The 19719-nt window shown below is 44.4% G+C and overlaps 1 protein-coding gene across 1 annotated transcript; it reads right to left on the bottom strand.

Annotated features, from left to right (window-relative positions):
• Positions 1–209: 209 nt before the first annotated feature.
• Positions 210–19714, bottom strand: maco1b (macoilin 1b). Its single transcript, XM_072677382.1, has 11 exons — positions 19194–19714; positions 14251–14392; positions 12958–13084; positions 10432–10555; positions 8300–8478; positions 7537–8140; positions 6128–6286; positions 5849–6031; positions 5090–5210; positions 4778–4952; positions 210–3648 (listed from the first exon to the last, which is right to left on the bottom strand). Exons 1-11 carry the CDS (start codon positions 19271–19273, stop codon positions 3446–3448), a joined length of 2097 nt encoding a protein of 698 aa, XP_072533483.1. The 5' UTR covers positions 19274–19714; the 3' UTR covers positions 210–3445.
• Positions 19715–19719: the final 5 nt, after the last annotated feature.

Here is a 19719-nt window from a genome sequence, read left to right as displayed (position 1 = left end):
TGCTGATGCCAAAGTGGCATGGCTCGGAATTTGAATTCAGGGACCTCGGGCATAATGATGTTATTATTGTCTTATAAAAACTGCATTCAAGCAGAAAAGAACGCAAAGGAGATCTTCACCAGGGGTTTCAGACATCTGGACCCCACTGACCATCGCTTTGGACCATTGGACCACTCCCTTTGTTGGACAGAGGACAAGAACTTCAGAGATGCCAGAAAAAAAAAATTCTTTTTATTCCTCAAAAAACCTCACAGAGTGAGAATGCAGCCACGGTCAGGTCTGAAGAAAGAAAAACAGGAGAGGGAGGAGAGCTGACGCAGGGCAAGAACACAAACAAGTGCCTTCCTCCATCATCATCATCATCATCATCATCATCAACTTTATCCACGTCCACTGTGACACATCACCGTTCTCGGGAACACTTTTGGGACCACAAACATTGCCGTATGTTGCAGTCTCCCACACACCATAATTTAAACACACTCACACACACACACACTCGCTCAAAACAACCACTGCTGATCACTACACAACACCACGTAGGACTCCCTCGGGCTAATCCGATCTCGTAGCCCTAACACAGTAATACCACTGACCGGCGAGAAACTCGTCCCATCCAGAGCCGAACAGCCAACCCTCGTTCTCCAGAAATCCCTGTGGGGACACAGCACAGCGATGTTCCTGACGGTCTGCAGAAGCAGATCCCAACTTCAGTCCCTAAATTTGCCAATGCCCTAAACCACTGGTCAACAACCCTCCTGGTGGAGAGCTCCAGTCCTGTAGGGGTCACCTCCACACCCAGACTGAACTGGACTCAGTCTGCTGCTCTGTTGAACTGGGGTTGGAGGACGAGGTTGAGGTCACTGTTGAAACTTTCCATTCCACCTTAAATGGCATTAGAAGACTAGGAGGCTTCGTGGCTGGATTACAGACGGAGCTGAAGTCTGGAGGACACTGCACACCAAATGTAACTGCTGTCCCATTTAAGGTGGAACGGAAAGTTTAATTGAAAAGCCAACGTCTGCTGTGGGCTGGAGCTCAAGTCTGAGGAGCTAGAACTGCTAAACCACTTAAGGTGGAGCAGAAAATTAGCATCCTTTGAGAGGCAGAATATAACTGATGTGCCACTTAAGGTGGAATGGAAATTCTGAATAAGAACTTGAGCTTTGTGGGTGTATTAGGGCTGGAGCTGAAGTCTGAGGAGCTAGAGAGTGACTGGTGCACCACTTAAGGTGGATCTGAAATAGGGAGGGGGAAATATAACTGCTGCACCGCTTAAGGTGGAATGAAAGATCTCTGGGTGGGCTTTTTGGGTGGATAAGGGCTGGAGCGCGAGTCTGAAGGGCTAGGAACTGCAGCACCATTTAAGGTGGAACTGGAAACTAGGATAATTTAAGGAGGGGCCAAATATAACTGACGCACCACTTAAGGTGGAACAACAAAGTTGAGGCTCCAGAAAAAGAAATTCTGCAACACTTAAGGTGGAATGGACATTTTGAATATTTTAAAGGCACCCTAACATAACTGATGCAGCACTTAAGGTGGAATGGAAAGTCTGGGGATTAAGAATACAGCATATTTAATGGAAAATACTGAACATGTGGACCCCTCAAAGTTTGAACGGCTTGCATAAATGGTTCTCTCCTAGTCAAAAGACGCCAAATACACAAGTTATTAAGAACAGCAGCAGCAGTAATTACACAGGTCTGGTAATGGGGGATAACTAAGGTAATGGCATATATTTAAAAAAAAAAAATCCCATCCACCTTAAATGGTGTAGTAAGATTCTGCTGCATTGGGGTTGGAGCTTCTGCAGGACGGTAAATCTCCAGGAGAAGGGTTGGTGACCACTGCCCTCACCATTTTTTGCACCATCACTAAAGCCTAGCATGGGACGTTCCACTCAGGTCCTCTCCTCCTGGTCTTTGCACAGTAGGTTTTAATCATTGCTACCAAACACCACGAGACTCCTACTGCTTTGAGAACGAGGGCTGACCGCAGGCTCTGGTTGAGGCCTTATTTCCTTTAACACTCCGTCCTTCGCATGAAGTGAACTCTGCAATACTGAGAACTTGAGTCCCAATACTTTTCCTACGCACAATGGCGCCACCGTGTGGCAACATCGAACAGCTTTCGGCTACCAAGACACTGAACTAGAAAATACAATTCAACTTTTTTCCTTTTTTTTTTTTTTTAAACCTCGGTTGTGTCCGACACAAGTCAGCGGGGCTGCAGCTCATAGTCCTGGTCAATGAAATCTGGACAAAAACAAATGAAAGAAGGAGAAAAAAAATAAAATAAAAAAAATAAAATAAATCGGCCTAGCTACTTGGCACTGGACTAAGTTTTAGCATTCATCAGATAAAGAGAATCGACTGGCCAATGGAATTGAATTTCAGGAGTAATCAGACCTCACATGCTCATAGGTACAATGCATCACGTCCATCTAAAGTTACCCCATTGTTTCCCTTCTAAGCTACAGTTTAAGCATAGTTTCACTCAACAGTGCAACGTATGTCAAAATAAATAGATGTAAACAAGCGACCGAATCAAATGGAAAATGTTCACAAGCCTTCTTTTGTTTTCGTACATTTTTAAGGGAAGTTTTTGGCGTTCGATAGCAGTTGCAATACGATTGAAAGGTGGGCTGGCTGGGCGGAGGCTTGGGAAGGGGACAAGGCCTTTCAGTTCCACCAATGAGGTCATGTCTAAAGGCACTGGTTATCTATGACTGAACGTCAAAAGTCCAAAACAGCTAGACTGGCGCTGCGCTTGGGTTGTTGACAGAATGAGGAATTTCTAGATACGTTTTTTTGGGGGGGCAAATTTGGGTTCCTTTAAACGGTGTGACCAGGGATCCCTAGAGAGGCCTCAAATCAAAAGCAGGAATTCAGCAAAATGCATTACAGCTAGAATGACCTTATGCTGGAGCCCTGAGACCAGAGTCCCCTTCTGTCATTTAGGGAGAGAATTTTTTCCCCAAATTAAAATTAAAGGCCAAAAATAAATGCTAATTTAATTTTGCACCAAAAAAATAAAACAAAAAAAGAAAAACAAACAAACAAAAAAAAAGCACACCAACTTCTGTGAGGTTTCTAGATATTTACCAGAAAGAAAAAAAAAACAAAAAAACCCAAAAAACAGCAATTTCCTACTCAACGGGCAATGTCCCTTAAAAGTCTTTTTTTGTTATTTTGTTTTTGTTTTGTTTTTTTACTACAACAAATACAGTCACACAATACAACATCCTTCTGACCAGGTGAGAAGTATCCGTAGAAGGAGAAGGGGGGAGAAAAGAAAAAAAAAAAAAAAAAAAATAAAAAAATCATCCTGAAACATTCTGAGCCTCAGACATCTGTATCTGGGCCTATGAAAGAGAAAAACTGAACACAGAGAAAGAGAAAGAGAGAGATGAATGGTGAGAGTTGTGAGCTGGAGCGAGCATTCATTTCTTGAGGGGCTGGTAGACGGATGCGTTGGGGTCCAGGCCGGAGGGGCTGGTGTCCATGAACTTGGAGGAGTAGTGGGGGGCGACCGGATTCATGTTGCTGGTATCTGCTGAATAAGCGATGCTGGGCATGACTGCCATCACCTCTGCGATCTTCTGTTTCAGGTCTTTTATCTCCTGGTCTTTCTGCAGGATCTGACCTGAAAGCAGAAGAGGAACACGTTAGATTTCTGTACCAAGCCAACCGTCAGAAGAGCCACTTCGCTAAAACGCTGCAACAAGGACCCACATGCATGCAGACTGCCTGGCTCGGACACCTGAGGAGGAGTGCGGTGTGAAACGTGCGGCTAAACGGACTGATGGGTCTCTATGGAAAAGTAATGACCTTGTGTCGAAGCCCACGGTCACCGAATAAGAAAAAGCTAAGGCTGGGCAAAAAAAAAAAACGGAGCAAAGCAATGGGGGGGGGAGAGAGAGAGAGAGAGAGAGAGAAAGTAAATAATAATCCTATCTTGATATATTTTAGATGAATGGCAATAAACAATACATGATATTATATACGTTGTTCCAGGTTCTGTAAAAAATGACTTTAAGAACTGTAGGTTAAATAGAACTTTTTAAAATGGAGCTAATTTAGCCCTAATTAAATATTATCAACATCTCAGTACACATTAGAGATACAATTTTACGTTAGTAGGCCATTGTACATTGTATGCTGTAGTCAATTTAATAGAGGATGTTTATTATGATATAAGCAACAAATATTGAACTGATTTAACTCATTGTAAATGGACCCAGTTAAATAAACTGCTGAATTCCAGCTTTGAGAAATATAACAATACAGCATTTAACGTTAATTTGTTCAAGTATGCACTTTACCAACTGACAGATAAAGTCGAAGCCTCACTCCATATCCCGCTCTGTTTATATCCTGATATTTTAAATAACGATATATCGCCCAGCTCTAGAAGAAGCCACGAAGGCACAGGCCTGCCATAAACCAGAAGCTGCTGGAACTTCAGAACTTGTTACATCGCCATTGACTGAGAGGCTGCCGCCGTCAAAGAAAAAAAGCTCCAGCTCTAAAAAAAAAAAAAAATGATAAGATGTACATCACATCATAACTGTCCATGTTTCCCGATTTCTACTGAACACATCAGCTGCCCTTTATACTGTGTGAACATTTCTTGACCAATGGACCAATAGCAGGGGTGCAGAACTGGAAATAAAACCCTCACGTTCACATATATATTCAGATTTAAGCACCATTTCAGAGATGCATTATTTTAAAACACCAACGTTCTGCAGCTCCTTCATCCGGGTACAGACCTTGTGCGATCTCCAGCTGCCTCTTGGCATCTCCGAGAGCAGAGAAGAGGTCAAGCTTGATCCTGGTCTCTGCACTCAGACTGTTCTCCAAGTGCTGGGTTTTATCCTGCATCGCCGACAAGGCTGACATCAACACCTCTGTGTCCTTTTCATTCTCTTTATACTTATGCAGCTCCTGTGGGGGACAAAGCACCAACACTGGATTTAAATGGTGAAAGGTCAGGTTGCCCACCATCAGTGGCGTTGCATGAGGCAATAGTCCAGTCTTCTCCACATCAGAAGAGTGGACTAGAACGTGGACACAACACGCACCTGGACTTTGAGCTCGAGGTCATGGATCTGGTCCTCTTTGACTTTTATGTCCAGCGTGAGTTTCTTACACTCAGCCTCAAGTTCAGAGATCCTCCTCCTCAGAGACTCTGTACACTCCCCTCTGAGAGACAGATAGACAGAAAGTCATCAGCTACACAGGAGCCAGCTTAACGGCCGAAAGAGCAGGAAACAAAATTAGAAAGGGGTCATTATTTTATCAGGTACTTTTCTACTGAACGTACTGGTTGATGTAGTAAAATCAGCGAGGAACCTTATTAAGACTCAAACACCCTTGGAATAAAGGTCTAGTATTTGCATACTGTCAAACCAACCCAAATCATCTTTGTGTAAAACCCACTTCTTTTAAAACCAGTCAATGTTGTACACAATGTTTCCCCACTTACCCTAGACGTAGTCCCCCTCCGCACCCCCTCCATGTAGCTTATTATGACACTGGAGCCAACAATCCGACATCGTTAAACACTAACACTCAACTGTCAGGCAGTACATGCAGGTCTCCTGTACACTTGTAGCTAATCAGGCCTGCCTGGCGACCTGAGACCATCAGGACATAGCCTCCACCTGCATGAGAATGCAACAGAGCCAGCACATGAGCCGCCCCCCCAAATCCACCCCAACCTCAGCGACAGCCTTTAGGGACCACACAGCTGTAGCTGCATTTACTGCTTTACCACACACCAAGATAAATCACGCAGTTTAACCCAGGTTTGCCTCCTGAGTTTTTAGGTGACGGGTTACCTGGAAGCGGCGGCGAGAGCTACAGCCCTGGCTGCTGTGGCCTCCTCCAGCTTCTTGCGCTTTTTCTCTTCCGACAGCTGCCGCTCTGCTGCCGCTCGCGCCTCCTGTTCGGCCTTTAGCCGCTTTTCCAGCTGCCCCAACGTCTGTTTATCCTTCTGCTTTGCTTGTACAGCGTTGTGGAGCCTAACATGCATGATGCACACAGTAAAAATGCTATTGTCGTCACCGGTGCTGCAGGACACCAACATACTACTCTGATCTCACAGACCGGTGTCTTACTTGTTCTGCAGCAGTTCGTTCTCCTGGCGGAGCTGGCTGAGCTCTGAGCGTATGCTGCGCTCCGAGCTGCCCAGGGAGCCCAGCTGGCTGCGAAGGTCCTGCTCTGTCTGCCTGCTCGCCTGCAGGTCCGCCTTCAGCTTCTTTACGTCCTGCTCCAGCCTGGTGGCGAGACATATGGGGCAGTTACTCTTAAAGAATATGAATGAATGAAAAGCTGGATTAGCTAATCCTTCGCAATAATTATACCTCTGCGTCTATTCTAGTCAGAAGGCAGCCACGACCGTATGGACAATTAAGACCTCTAAATGTGTCCAAAACGAACCTGTATGAACACTGCATTACTCATCTGACTCATGTTCATAAATATCACTCTGGATATAAACGGAACGTCAGGTTAAACATGAACGCTAAAAACTGAGAGTGGTTAATGTAGTGTTCCTGCAGCCCTGAAGACTTACAAACTCTCTAATAGTTAAACATGCTGCTACTTAATCTCCCATCTCTAAATAAGCAGTTTTTAATCAGGAGCTGAAAGCAACAGACAGCAGATACTAACTGGGTTTCAGATTTCAGCCAACTCAAACCACAAACTTCCTCATATCTAGCACACAAGGTTTTTTTTGGTTCATAAATGCAGCCATATGACCTCTGAAAAGAACAAAAGTTGTTAAGGACTGAGCATGTAGGTTTTTTTTTATGTACTGTGCTTAAGTATGTATGCTCAGAGGCAGCATGCGAAACACAGGGTCTTGTAGAAATCTTACTTTCACAGTGTCTTCAGAGAGCTAAACAGCTGATCTTTGAGGAGAACACTAACAGCAGGTTCTGTCAAGTTAGCCAAAAAGCCTTCTGTGTGGCTAGCATCACACCGAGAAATGGGGAGAGGGAGGGCCATTCCAGCCATCCCGGAAAAGCAAGGAATTTTATGTTCTTGTGGCATCACCACTGAAGCCCTGGAGCTACCAGGGCTTCCATTCTAGCTAACATATCTAAAATGTAACAGAAATAAAAAAAGACGGAATAGTTTTAAAAATAGTTTCAAAAGTTATTCATGAGTTTAAAGAAGCAGTATGGAAAACTGGAATTACCTGCTCCTGGGCTCCCCCTACAGTTCACAGTTTTAGCTACTTATCAAGGAGGACACGCTTACATGAATTTCTGGCAAAGCTGAGAGATACAGAAGCAGAATCTAAAAAAAAAATGATGTGGGCTTCAGTGGAGAATCAATGTGATTCTGAAGCTGCTATTTTAAGGTAAAATTGCTACATAATGTTGCTTTAATTTGTAAACCTTAAAACAACAGACATTAGGTTATGGTTCTGGTGTGTATGTAAGATCAGGTTCACCGCCTCCTTGCTTTCTGTTGTGTAAAATTTGAGTGCTTGTGTGTGTCGGCATGTCCGTTTTACCTGACCAGCGCCTCAGGTTTGCTGAGCTGGTTATTAGGGATGCAGTTCTCCACAGGATCTCGGTGGGACCCAGCTCCCTTCCCACCGCCACACTTCTGCTTTTTCTCGCCCTTCCCCGAGGAGGAGGACGTCGACTGCCCGCCCGAGGAGGGCACGCTGCCATTGGCCGTGCCGTGGCCTCGGGGTGACGAGTTACCGCCGGCCCCGCCTCCGCCACTTGCGTTTTTGTAATTTTTGGAGGCGGTGGAGTTGGAGGAGGACGATGAGCATGAGGACGAAGAGTTGTCCTCTTTCAGGAGCAGATTCTCTGTGCTGCCCAGCAGCTCCGAGCCGCTCAGTCTCTTACTGCTCACGTGATTCTCCATGTACTCCAGCTCCTGAGCTTTATAGTCCACTACTGGCAGGATGCTGCTGCTGCTGCTGTTGTGATGGTTCTGGTTCTGGTTGTGTTGTTTCTTGGACTCCCGGCTCTCGCCCTTGCCTCTTTCTTTCTCCCGGTACTCCAGCTCCGGTAACGTACTGGACGCGGGCTTCTTGCCTCCGGCCGAGCCGTTCTGAGTTGCTGGAGGGGAGTCGGCGTCGTGGACGCCTTTGGCTGCTGCGGCTAGGAGAGCAGAGATAAGAGTGAGATTGAGAGCGGGACAGACGGGCGAAGAGAAGGCTGGAACAATGCTCTCTTAGAAATGACTCATAACCTGAACAATTATAGTAGAATATCATATTTTCTAGCCATATCCATCCTACCAGCCCCTCAATTGCTTACCTTCTTCAGCTTCTCTCTCCTGTTTCTGCAGCATCTGCTGTTCTGGAGGAAGGGCTTGCTGGAGGAGCTGCATGTAGAACTCGTTCTCCTTCTGCACCTCCTTCTGCTTCCGCAGACGCATCTTGTAGCTCACATAGCTCTTGAAGCCAAAGCCCAGCGTCACCACTGGGTACCCAATACTACAGAGAAAGAGAGAGACAGACAACAGGGGAAACGCCAGGTAAGTTATAGAGTTCACACTGCATGACACACACTTTCACTTGGAGACTCGAGATGCACAGTAAGATGATAGTCATTAAATAGTCATTACAGTAAAGATTCAGAAATCCTTCACACCATACACATCAGTGAATGTAGGACCAGGCCTCATTTAAATACATCAGCACAGAGCTGGAAGCACCTCAAGATTTTCTAGGACGCATTTCCTATAGCTTACACTAGTGGGGGAAAAAGGAAGTGAGTTGGAGTGAAGGAAGTGTGAGAATCAGCAATGCGCCTGAACTGCTGGGAGCTTTAAATAGTCCAACTCACAGCAGACAGCAGCACAACCTCCTAAATCACCACATCATACAAGTCAGGAGACCATCATTCCAGCAGGGCTGGTAGAAATAACCCAGCTCATTTGACCCAGCTCAAATATTCAAAAGAGCTCAATTAATCGCTGACCCCAGATACAGTCGACCAGCCGAGACAAGCTCAGGATCTTACGTTTGCTTCTTCAACTCTAAGAGGCTCAACAGTCTAATGTGCAACCACTATGGCCCAGAGGTCACAAGCTCGGATCCAGAGCCAGCTGCTTTGCCATCAGTGGCCGGAGTCTGAGAGATCACAATTGGCCGTGCTCGCTCTCCGGGTGGGTAGATAGCGCACTCTACCCAAAATCACTCTTAAGCGATGTTGGCCGTCTGTTAGCCGGTGCAGTGGAGCTGGGGATCCGGCAGTTTTCACTGAGCATGTCGCCTCGTAGTGTCTGAAGCACTGAAAAAAATCCATGGAGCTTCTCACTTCCATGCGTTAATATGCCAACTACACCAACAGGCGCTATACAAGCGGAGTTCCTCTAACGTGATGCTGACAGTGCAATTGATGTCCGCCTAATGTGACAATCAGGTTTGTATGTGCTTCACTTTGGTGCAATAATTACAAGCATTACAATTTCTGCACTGTTATTTATTAAGGGCTTTACTGTAATCATCACTTCTTCGTAACACAAAAGGGGGACATAGACACATAGGCCTTGTTTAATTCTGGGTTGTCTCCTGATAAGATTTTAGCCACATGCATTTACACAGGGTGGTTAATTGTGGCTCCTGTTAGCCTGACTGAAATCTGACCACTGTGTGGGACGAAATATGCAGGTTTGCTTGTTGCATTGCAATTATTACTGGTGTTTGGATTGTGGACTTGGATGCCGTTAATCGGCTGTAACCTGTGCATCTCAGACCTCCTCCTGAAGTGGTCTGAGTGATGGTAAACTGAGTGTGTTTACACTTGCACTTAATCCTCATACTTAAGACGCATGAAGTGACCAGGAGTAAACTGGGTCTTTGATGCATAGCTAGAGATAGACAGAAATAAAGAGGGATAGAAAGATCACCAGATCTTTCTCAACAGATACACAAACAAAAGTATTGGGACACCTGCTCATTTTGTTGGATCTGATATGAAGGGTATTAAAAAGAGTCAATCCTGCTTTTGTCGGAGTAACTGTCTCTACGGTCCAGGGAAGAAGGCTTTCTACTAGATTATAGAGGAGCACTGCTGTGAGGATTGAGCTTTAGTGAGGTCAGGAGTGTTGGACGATCAGCATCTGACCTCATCTTCAACTCCTCAACTCATCCCAAAAGAATTGGATGGAGCACCATCATGACTGCAGGGTACACAGCTGCACTGCTCCACAGCTCAATACTGGGGGGGGCTTCATACTAACTGAACGCATTCATTAGAAGGTGACCACAAAACAAACAGATCGATGGCTCAGTCAATAAGCACACAGATCTTTACTGATCCCAAAGGGAACGGACTGACATGGAATTATGTGTGAAGTCGTGGTGAAAACCAGTAAGCGACGCAACACACGGCCACGTCGATCTGAAAGTCACTACTTGAGTTTTTCTTGGCCGACGTCTTACCAGTGCGCTGCGAATGGACGACATAGATCCACATGGAAATCTTTCAGATCTTTGAATCTTATAGCTGCCTCAATATAAACGAAGAGTATCCACAGCGACACAGTGGGGAGACACACCCCTCGTTCTGTAAAAAGACAGAAAAGGAGAGCGTTAGTACTCAACACAGGAATTACATTTTATTATTATATATAAACTACTAAATAAACTACTAACAACATTGGTACAGCTGTAGATAGTGTCATTCACCTGTAACTATGCACTAAACACTACTGAGCCAGATTTATACATTAACTGTGCTTCAATGTAGCAACCCCCCCCCCGCCCAAATGTGATCCCATGACACAACCGCAGAAGAGTTCATCCAGCTTTTGTTGGAGTAACTGTCTCTACTGTCCAGGAAAGAAGGCTTTCAACTACATTTTGAAGGAGCACTGTTGTGAGGATTTGATTGCATTGGGCGACAAGAGCGCATGATCACCACTCCACCTCATCTGAAAAGTATTGGATGGAGTACAAACCATCATTCAAGAGAACACTGTTCTTCCACGGCTCTACAGCTCAATGCTTGGGGAGCTTTATACCTCTGTAGTCCACGCCTGGCATCAGGCATAGGTTCCTACTGCTTTAACGCCCACCCTGCAGCTCTGAAAGGGCGCGACAATGAGCTGGTTAGTTGAATCAGGTGAGTCGGGAGCAAGGAAAGCACTAAAATGTGCAGGGCAGGGTGCCTCCAGAACCAGGGTTGAGAAACAGTGCTCTCTACAAGGACTAGAGCAGCAATGGGAGCAACATAAAACTCAAAGTAGCTGAGTAAATTCAGTAGAAGGGGTGTCCACTAATAAGTTTATCCACATGTACACAATTCAACAACTCTCAGACTATGTAATGAAATGCTGTAGATTGGACTGCAGGGTTACTGGGGTCAGCTGAACATTGCACTAGTGGAGTGACTAGATGGCAGCTGCTACTAAGCATAACGCAACACACACAGATACGGCTGCACACGCCATACTCGAATGACGGCTGTTAAGAAAGGATCGGGGGGGGTGTGAGGGAGTCATTCGAGACACGGCCCAGGCGTAGACAAAGGGCTTGAATGCTGCTTTGTCGCTCTGGTTGAATAAGCAGGCCAGTAGCTGGGACTTCCACCTGTGTGCGGACGCGTGCCTGTGTGTTTGATTAGGTAGGGAACTCCTTGTACAGATACAGGAGCTCAAAGGCCCTCAAAGTTATGAAGAATAAAAGCATAAAACAACCTTCTTCTATTCAGATGAGATCGGACCATACCTGACAGAGTGAATGCGCTACTAAAAACTTGATCACAGTGGTGGTGAACAGATCTAGGGGTCTGAAGGGGGCTCTATAGCTATGGCTACAGCTATGAAGACACAGACAGGGAGGTCCCAATCAGGTTATTTTGCCCCGTGATCTGATCAGAGTCTCTTAATGCTGAAGGTACATACTGGGGGACTGGCGGGACAAGAACACATCCCGGCATTCGGACTGGACTGTACTTAGCTAGGGGTGAACTTTTGAATGGAGCAGTACTTGGGCTGCAACTGATGAGGCCCACAGGGATGCAAGCACATACAAGAACGCAGAATGAAGGACACACCCAATATGCAAATACACAGTGTCAGGAGCCAATGGAAAAGGTGTGAGTAATGAGTCAGGTCGCAAAGCCCAAACAAAGCCACAACCTTATGGTTTCATGGTGACCATAACTATTCGTTTTGGGTTAGTTCTGAAAGTTGGGATCACTTAAGCTGATCGGGTAAGGTTAACTTAATTCCAGCACAGTCAGTTTTGGCAAATGTCGGTCTTCACACAAGGTCTCACGAGATGCACTGTAAGGAGCTAAATTCAGTCTGAGCTGTGTTTATCATACACTCACAAAAGATGTACGTAGGAGGTAGTTCTGACAGTCGGCAGCGAGCTGAAGGGGGGGGGGGGGGGGGTTACAATGTGGCAAACAAAAAAAAAACCTCAGAAAACACCTCAGAGGGAACAGAGCTTCTCTCCTCAGCATTAAGGCAGCGAGCGAAAATGGCGTTTCTTAGCAAAACAGCCTCCCCGGACACAGGTAATTAGGTCCTTTGGTGTGAGCCCTCCGCCTGACTGTAAACGGTCCCAATCACCAGCTCCCCCCCGACTGCAATTGGTCCTACTGACCACCTTGTTTGTTTTGAGACCTCCTCCTGACTGCAGCTGGACCTATTCACTATCTTGTTTGTTTGTTTGTAGACCTCTGCCAGACCGTGACTGGTCCTCATAGGTGCGTCACTTCAACAAAGGACAGGCTTTTTACACGCATTTCTGGACAGGCTGAGAGATACAGAGCAGTCCCTAAAAATAGTATGTGGACTGATGAAGCAATATTAGTAATATTACACGAATTCACACGAATAGGACCCCGGTCACGCTTCACTATAGCTGGACAATGTGGATAGCATTGTGCCGAGCTCGGAGTAGCGGCGTATCACAAGAAGTTTGAAGCTGGTAAAAATGCTACATAGTGTTGCTTACCTGTGTGCCAGACATACTGCACCCACACGTATGTGCTGGCAGCAAAGAACAGCCACTGCACAGGGATGAAGAGCAGGCATATGATATCTGATGTAAACGCCACACACACAAAGAACACTGAGAAAGCCTATGAGAGGGGGGAGAGAGAGAGAGGGAGGCATCACGGATCTGCTTAGCAGCTTGCGGCTCTAATTAACAGCATATCAAAAACAACATGAATCCCAAATGAATTTGAGAAGGATGTAATAACTCCCTGCTTTTAAACGTGATCAAGCAACATCATGCAATATTACATTTTCCTACCGATGTAAACACCTGTGGGGGATACGATGACATTAAACCGGTACCACAACACCACACTGCATCACAATAAACTATTGTTAGCTGTAGGTTTCATTTAAGAGGCTCTGAAATGGCCTAGCTAGGTCAAGATTCAGTCTGTTCAAGCTTTTCAAGACTAATAAAAACGAAATAGGAATGTTATAATGATCTAAATGAATTACCGAGAAACTTAGTAGGGATGCAGCGACTAATCAACGTGGTCTATTAAAAAACTAGGAGCGGTTCAGGGTGCTTGGAACAGTGTGGAAAACAGCTTTGCCACTGCGGTTACTTTTTACGGTAATCATTTCCTCAGTCTGGACGCAGAGCTGCTGTGAAAACGTACACACTGAGCAGCAGTCGGTCACGTGAACAGAGCGTGTGAGTGGGGAGCAGAGTTTTATTAGTGTGAGGCATGAGAGTCTCATATGAACACGGGGTGAGTGTAAAAAGTCAACCAAGAGATGTTAGAAATGAGGCTCTCGGGTCTCATTAGAGCCAATCAGTTAGCTGGTTAGGGAAAAAGTCCCGCCCTTTGACAAAGTCAAGCAGTTAGCTGGTTGTGGGACAAAGTCCCGTCCTTCGGCAAAAAGAGCCACTCAGTCAGCTGGTTACAGAAAAAGTGACGGCCTTCAACAAAAAGATCCAGTTGGTTGCTGGCTGCCGTGAAGGGTTGACTATATTGTGGTTCTGGCATTTCAAAATAAGAGTCACTAACTACAAAAAGCTGAAACACAAAATACTTTCAGACTCTTAAACCAAAAAACTGCGGAAAACTGATTGAGAAAACTTGCACATTCTTGGTTTTACATTTTTATTGATCTTTAATATATGCAAGAAAGTAAGTTAAAACTGTGAATTTTTGGATAGATCTTAATCTTAATAGTCTTCATCACTAGTTAGCAATTGCATGAAACAACCTCACGCTAAATGTAAAAGCTGACGGCTACATAAGAGTTTGGTAATGCTCACCAGGCCCTGGTATCTGAAGGAGTCGTACACACTCCTGATGAAGAGCCAGAATGGCCAGAGGTACTCGAACCGGAACTCCAGCACAAAGTCTGCCAGCAGCACCAACGCCCAGACCACCAGGAACTTCAGGTAGAGGAAGGTGCTGAGGAAGAGAGAGAGAGAGCAATAAGCGCCATGCAACTGCAACACAAACATTAGTGTCCAGTGATGCGGTCCAGTCCACATTAGCACAGCTAGCTACACTAGCTAGAATTCTCACATGTCGGGCTGTGGTTAGCTCTCCAGCTAGTGCATGCTACTGGTCCCAAAACTACCTGAATAATATAATAAGCATATTGTGGATCTTATTAAAATCTTATAAATTTTATATATTATGTTATATACATAAATAAATAAACAAATAAATAAATCAATCAATAAGAATAATAAATAAATTTGATTTCACATTTCAAAACAGTGGAAAAAAAGCCCGCTTAGAAACTAAGTGTTAAAATCAGCAATTTCCCTTTCAGGTACAAAATAACCCCAAAATACTAAGAAACAAAACAATAGACACAAAAAGTGCTAAAAAATTACATTAAATATATTGTAATTAAAATATTTATGCCTGGCATTTACTGGTTGTTTATATATTTGGTTTGATAAAGTCTGCAAGCAAAAATGTTCCATGTAAAATAAATAAATAAATAAATAACGGTAAGCTTCATGGTATCGGTGCTCTCCATTTCCAATATGATACTGTGTGTAAGTGCCAGTATCAGTGCAACACTCAAATGAGATTGTTTATTCAGATTTGGGACACTTTTATATGCGGTACTGAAATCCGACGCACATCCAACACTTACTAATATGACCTCGGCCTGAACAGCCTGATCCACATCCATGCAACATTTACGTCAAGCCAACATTATTTCATCATATCTTGGGGAATTGCGCATGGGAATTGACCCCTTGCGGTAACATCATCACAGGCCTGTTACCGTGGTTACACGGTTACACGTTGCATCTTTGAGGCAGGCAGAGCAAGCAAGGCAGCACGGCGCTTCATAATTGGGGGGACAAAGCATCTACCAGCTCTTCAAAATCAGGATCATTAGTGGTTTGCTGGGCTTGGCCGGTCATTTTATTGCAATCATCTTAATATTGCAAATGTATTATTATTAATAAGAACATTTTATTGATTTTATTAAGGATTTTTTTTAAATAATTCAGAAAATTTAGACATTGGATTTGGGCTATTAAAAATGTATTTAAATATCCTATCTAGTTTTAAACGACCTCATTCGACAAACTGCCACATTCACAATGATGGGCTGTCCTTGGATCAGACCCATCTGACCCATTGCCTTTTGCGCCGTTTGCCAATTCTGCTGTATTCCGATCCTCACTATACTGGGCTGAGCGATGTACTCCCAATTAACCCACCCATTCATTGACTGGCTAAAATCAGCAAAGCTGCTAAAAATGCACCAAGTAAACAAAAAGGGCAATACTGGGGTCAGCAAAAACTACAGAGCTCATGTCTATAAATATATCGTACGATCAGTCCCTAGCGTAATTATCGCGGCATTCCTACACTTGGCTGATATTCACGTCACAGAGGAAATACATACATTATGAGGATCATATTTTCTAGGGATGTGAGAATAAAATGATGCTTGTCACATACAACACACACACACACAAAAATGAAATACAGGCAAAAGCCAAGAACTACATCCACCTGATTCAGCATTACAGAATACCATAACATTTATATGCAGGAATAAAATAAAATCTCTCTTAAATATCCTGCACTGGATTTTTACACATGCATTCATTATAATTTTCCAAACATCGGATGTTGTTTTGCATTTATAGTTTGCATTATTAAAATGACTGAACACATGCTTCCAGAGTACTGGTACGCTACAAAAACTAAAAACCTCATTTCTAACCAAAGGGAACTTCACACAGTAGTATAATTGTTCACCAAACAGAAACCACAGCACCAAAAAGGAAACGTACTGTTTAGATATTACGGACTGATTACAGCAGCTAGCTGTCAGGTCCTGGATACCAGAGGAAGATCATCTATCATGGACATAAAAGTTCATTATCGGTCAGATTACTGCAAAGCAAAATCAGGGTACGTCCACAGTGCTAACTAGCTGTATACAATTGATTTATTTTACAGTATTTGTACTCCTTCTCACATGTCGTACAAATCTTGTATCATGGCAGAGGGGGTCCCTGAGTTCAAAGTTCCCTGAGCCAAGCCGCTTTGCCATCAGCAGCCGGAGTCTAAGACAGCACAACTGACTTGTGCGTGCTCTCCCCTCATCAGCTGGTGTGGTGGGCTTATAACTGTACTAGTGGCCAGGACTGCCTGATGACAGACTGCAAAGAGGTGGAGGCTAAATGTCCTAAAAGTCCTTACCCTCCTAGTGTTGGGAGCATTATAGGTGCTAAAGGAGGGCTACGAACAGGTGATTTTATTATATATATATATATATATATATTTATATTATGTTAGCCCCTAGCTCACACACTAGCCAAAAGCTACCCGTTAACTACCCTACATCATCATATGCAGTAATACATTATACAACTGCAGCACACCAGTGCCGATGTCTTAAGCTATTATAATAGAGCTTATAACCTCGGTGATCTGGGCAGAGCTATACATCCCTCTACACAAAGCTTCAGTGTGCAATTATTGTGCAGGTGTGGTGAAAACACATGGAGGACGAATCTGCCTTTGACCCACCAATCCAGACTGATGACATAGTTATGTGCATCACCTGAGTCAGTCAGGACACCCTGCCCTACAGTCCTACTGAGCACAAAAGAAAATGCTCCCTGCTGTAAACGCAAATCAGGGGGTTTTACTGACATGGATCAACACATTTTTGTCTAACAGCTAATTTTAGCATAAAGGGAGGGAAAGAAAATGTCACACAACATGTTAAACAGGTCAGTGTGCACAACTCCAGCCTGGAGGAACAGCTGTCAGTAGCCCTTTGCCTATCCGTCAGTGTTTATCCTTTTCTTGGTGAGGTGCGGTGTTTCTATTGTTGGTTATAAACAGTGACCATGTGACCAAAAGTCTAGATTACAGACTATAATAGACTGATTAGTCTCATAGATCATAGACTGTGTTTTACACACGTGTAAACTAAAAGTATGCATGTGAATGGGTATATACAGTTCTTCAGTGCTGTGCAGACTAATAATACTAAACACTATGATTAAGTACATTATGTATAACAACAAAAGATATCATTACTACTACTACATTACTACTACTAATAATAATAATTATAATAATAATAATAAATATGAAAGCTGAACTCTGATTAGCACAGAAAGTCATTCTTAAGGTCTTTGCAGGCTTCAAAAATACATGGACAACACAATAGAGGTGTGTTTAAAAATGTATAATAATAAATCATTATATATATATATATATATATATATATATATATATATATATATATATATATATATATATATATATATATATAGGCTTGCTTATTGCTTTTATACGGTAGAAACAACAAAAAACACAGAACCAAATTCCTACTTTGGGTCAATAAATCTGATTAAATATTTTTTTAATGAAAATATATTTTTATTTATTTATTTTTGAACAGATGCATATCCCTAAAAATGAGCAAAATATCAGTAAATGCCTCTTTATGTGTGAGAAGGTTAAAGTCTGAAACATTAGGGTCGATCGAAACGGGGACAGAGAAGGGAACATCCTGCACCCCTGCCATTAAGGCCACACATGCCTCAATATGAGGATTCTTAAATAAGTAAGTGCTGAAAAATAAATCTATTAATTAAATAAAGAAAGAATTACACCAAGGTGGATTATTCATATCTATATTATTCATATCATATTCATCTTCTAGTTTGTGTTTAATTTTTGTCTCAAGTGAAATAAAACATAAAAGTCACATATGCAAAAAGTGCTATTGTTTTATATGAAACAGAATAATGTCAAAAACAGTAGCTTTAAAGAATTTGACATTTCTGGCATTTATTTGAAGAGCCAGGCTTTAAAGAGGGGGTCTAAAGAGGGGGTCTAAAGGGGGTGGGGGGTCATCCAGGGTGCTGTATTTGGGTATTCAGTCACAGCAGCAGCTGCATCAAGCACTCCTGACAGGCTCTGGCTGCTGGTGCCTCGTACTGGACGAGCTGAAGCCAGTTCCCCTCAGTTCACACACACACACAGGCTCAAGCTGAGGTCCAGCATCTTCGTCCCGATGCAGTAGATGGACTAACTAGGCAAAAATACTGCCCGAAATAAGCAGTGCTGTGAGCTGGGTAACGTTAGACGGCTGCTTGGCATTGTCACAGCAAGCGGAGCTCCCCTCGCTCGGACTGTCACCCAGCCAGAAGAGATAAACAACAATGCTCCACTCACACACACCCTCATATCCTCATTAAAGACACACTGAAACCCCGTTAAACGAGCAAACGCCAGCTCTGGAGGCGAGATCGCGGAGACATGGCTGAATGTTTACAGACAGCGCGGCCGAAGCCACCTACGTTAGCTAGCTAGCCTAACGCGGCTAAGCTAGCCAGCTAGCCAGCAGTTCTCCACGCAAAATAAGACACAGCTGCGTGTCAGACAGCGGTTCTAGCGACTCCAATATAGCATTAATATCTGTAATATCGGCTCGCAGGTCGCCCCCGCCTTGTGTGAGGGTGTTTTGCGGTGTGTAACGGACCACAGATGCCAGCAAATCCAGGTCCAGGAGGCGGCTAGAAATCCACCCCGGGATTTCGCACTGCCCAGGCTCCCACCGCTTGACAGCGTCGCGCGGCAACAGCCCTGCCGACGCGGCTGGAGCAAACACCTGGGGTGGATCTCACCGTTCCGGAGCTGGATTCGCCACAATTTCTGGCCAGGCTGAAGCTAGCTCCGTTAGCCCCGCCAGTGCGAACGTTACCTGCCGTAGATACCCTCGGCGATTCGGTTCCGTTTCAACGGCCGTCGGAGTTTGCTGCAGTCCGCATTGCGCCGCTTCATCCTCCTGTTTTCCTTCTTCGGTTTCGGCTTCTCTTCAACAGCCTACCGCAGCAGCGGCCACGTCTCCGTCCAGGCTGAGCGGAGCGACATTGGAGGTTCCCTGAAGGAGCTCGGTGGCCAGCTATCGCTGTTATTATTATTATTATTATTTTGCTCTCCCCCCCAACTGGAAACAAAGAAATAAATAAAAAGACTCAGTGGAAGACCCTCCTCTCCTCTCCCCTCCTCTCCCCGCGTCTCTCTCCCCCCTCCTTCTCCTCGACGCACACAACACACGCTTTCACCCAAACACCAGGTTTTCCGCACACTGCGGCCCCCAAATCTGCCCACGGCCACCGTTCTCCACAGGCGATCAGACTGGCTGATCAATGGCCGGCCACCTCCATGCACCAGCCATAAGCAATAAAGCGCCGTTTCGTCGCGACTCCACAGAGAAAGGATATATA

This window comes from Salminus brasiliensis, chromosome 4, assembly GCF_030463535.1.
Source record: "Salminus brasiliensis chromosome 4, fSalBra1.hap2, whole genome shotgun sequence".
Classification (NCBI taxonomy): Eukaryota; Metazoa; Chordata; class Actinopteri; order Characiformes; family Bryconidae; genus Salminus; species Salminus brasiliensis.
Note: the sequence above shows the minus strand (reverse complement) of the source record. Positions and strands in the feature narration are given on the sequence as shown.

Coding starts and splice junctions, on each gene's coding strand:
- maco1b (XM_072677382.1), bottom strand. CDS start 19,273: ATGAAGCGGCGCAATGCGGACTGCAGCAAACTCCGACGGCCGTTGAAA. Junction 6,032..6,127: donor AACGAACTGCTGCAGAACAA/GTAAGACACCGG, acceptor CATGCATGTTAG/GCTCCACAACGCTGTACAAG. Junction 3,649..4,777: donor GCAGCTGGAGATCGCACAAG/GTCTGTACCCGG, acceptor TTCTGCTTTCAG/GTCAGATCCTGCAGAAAGAC.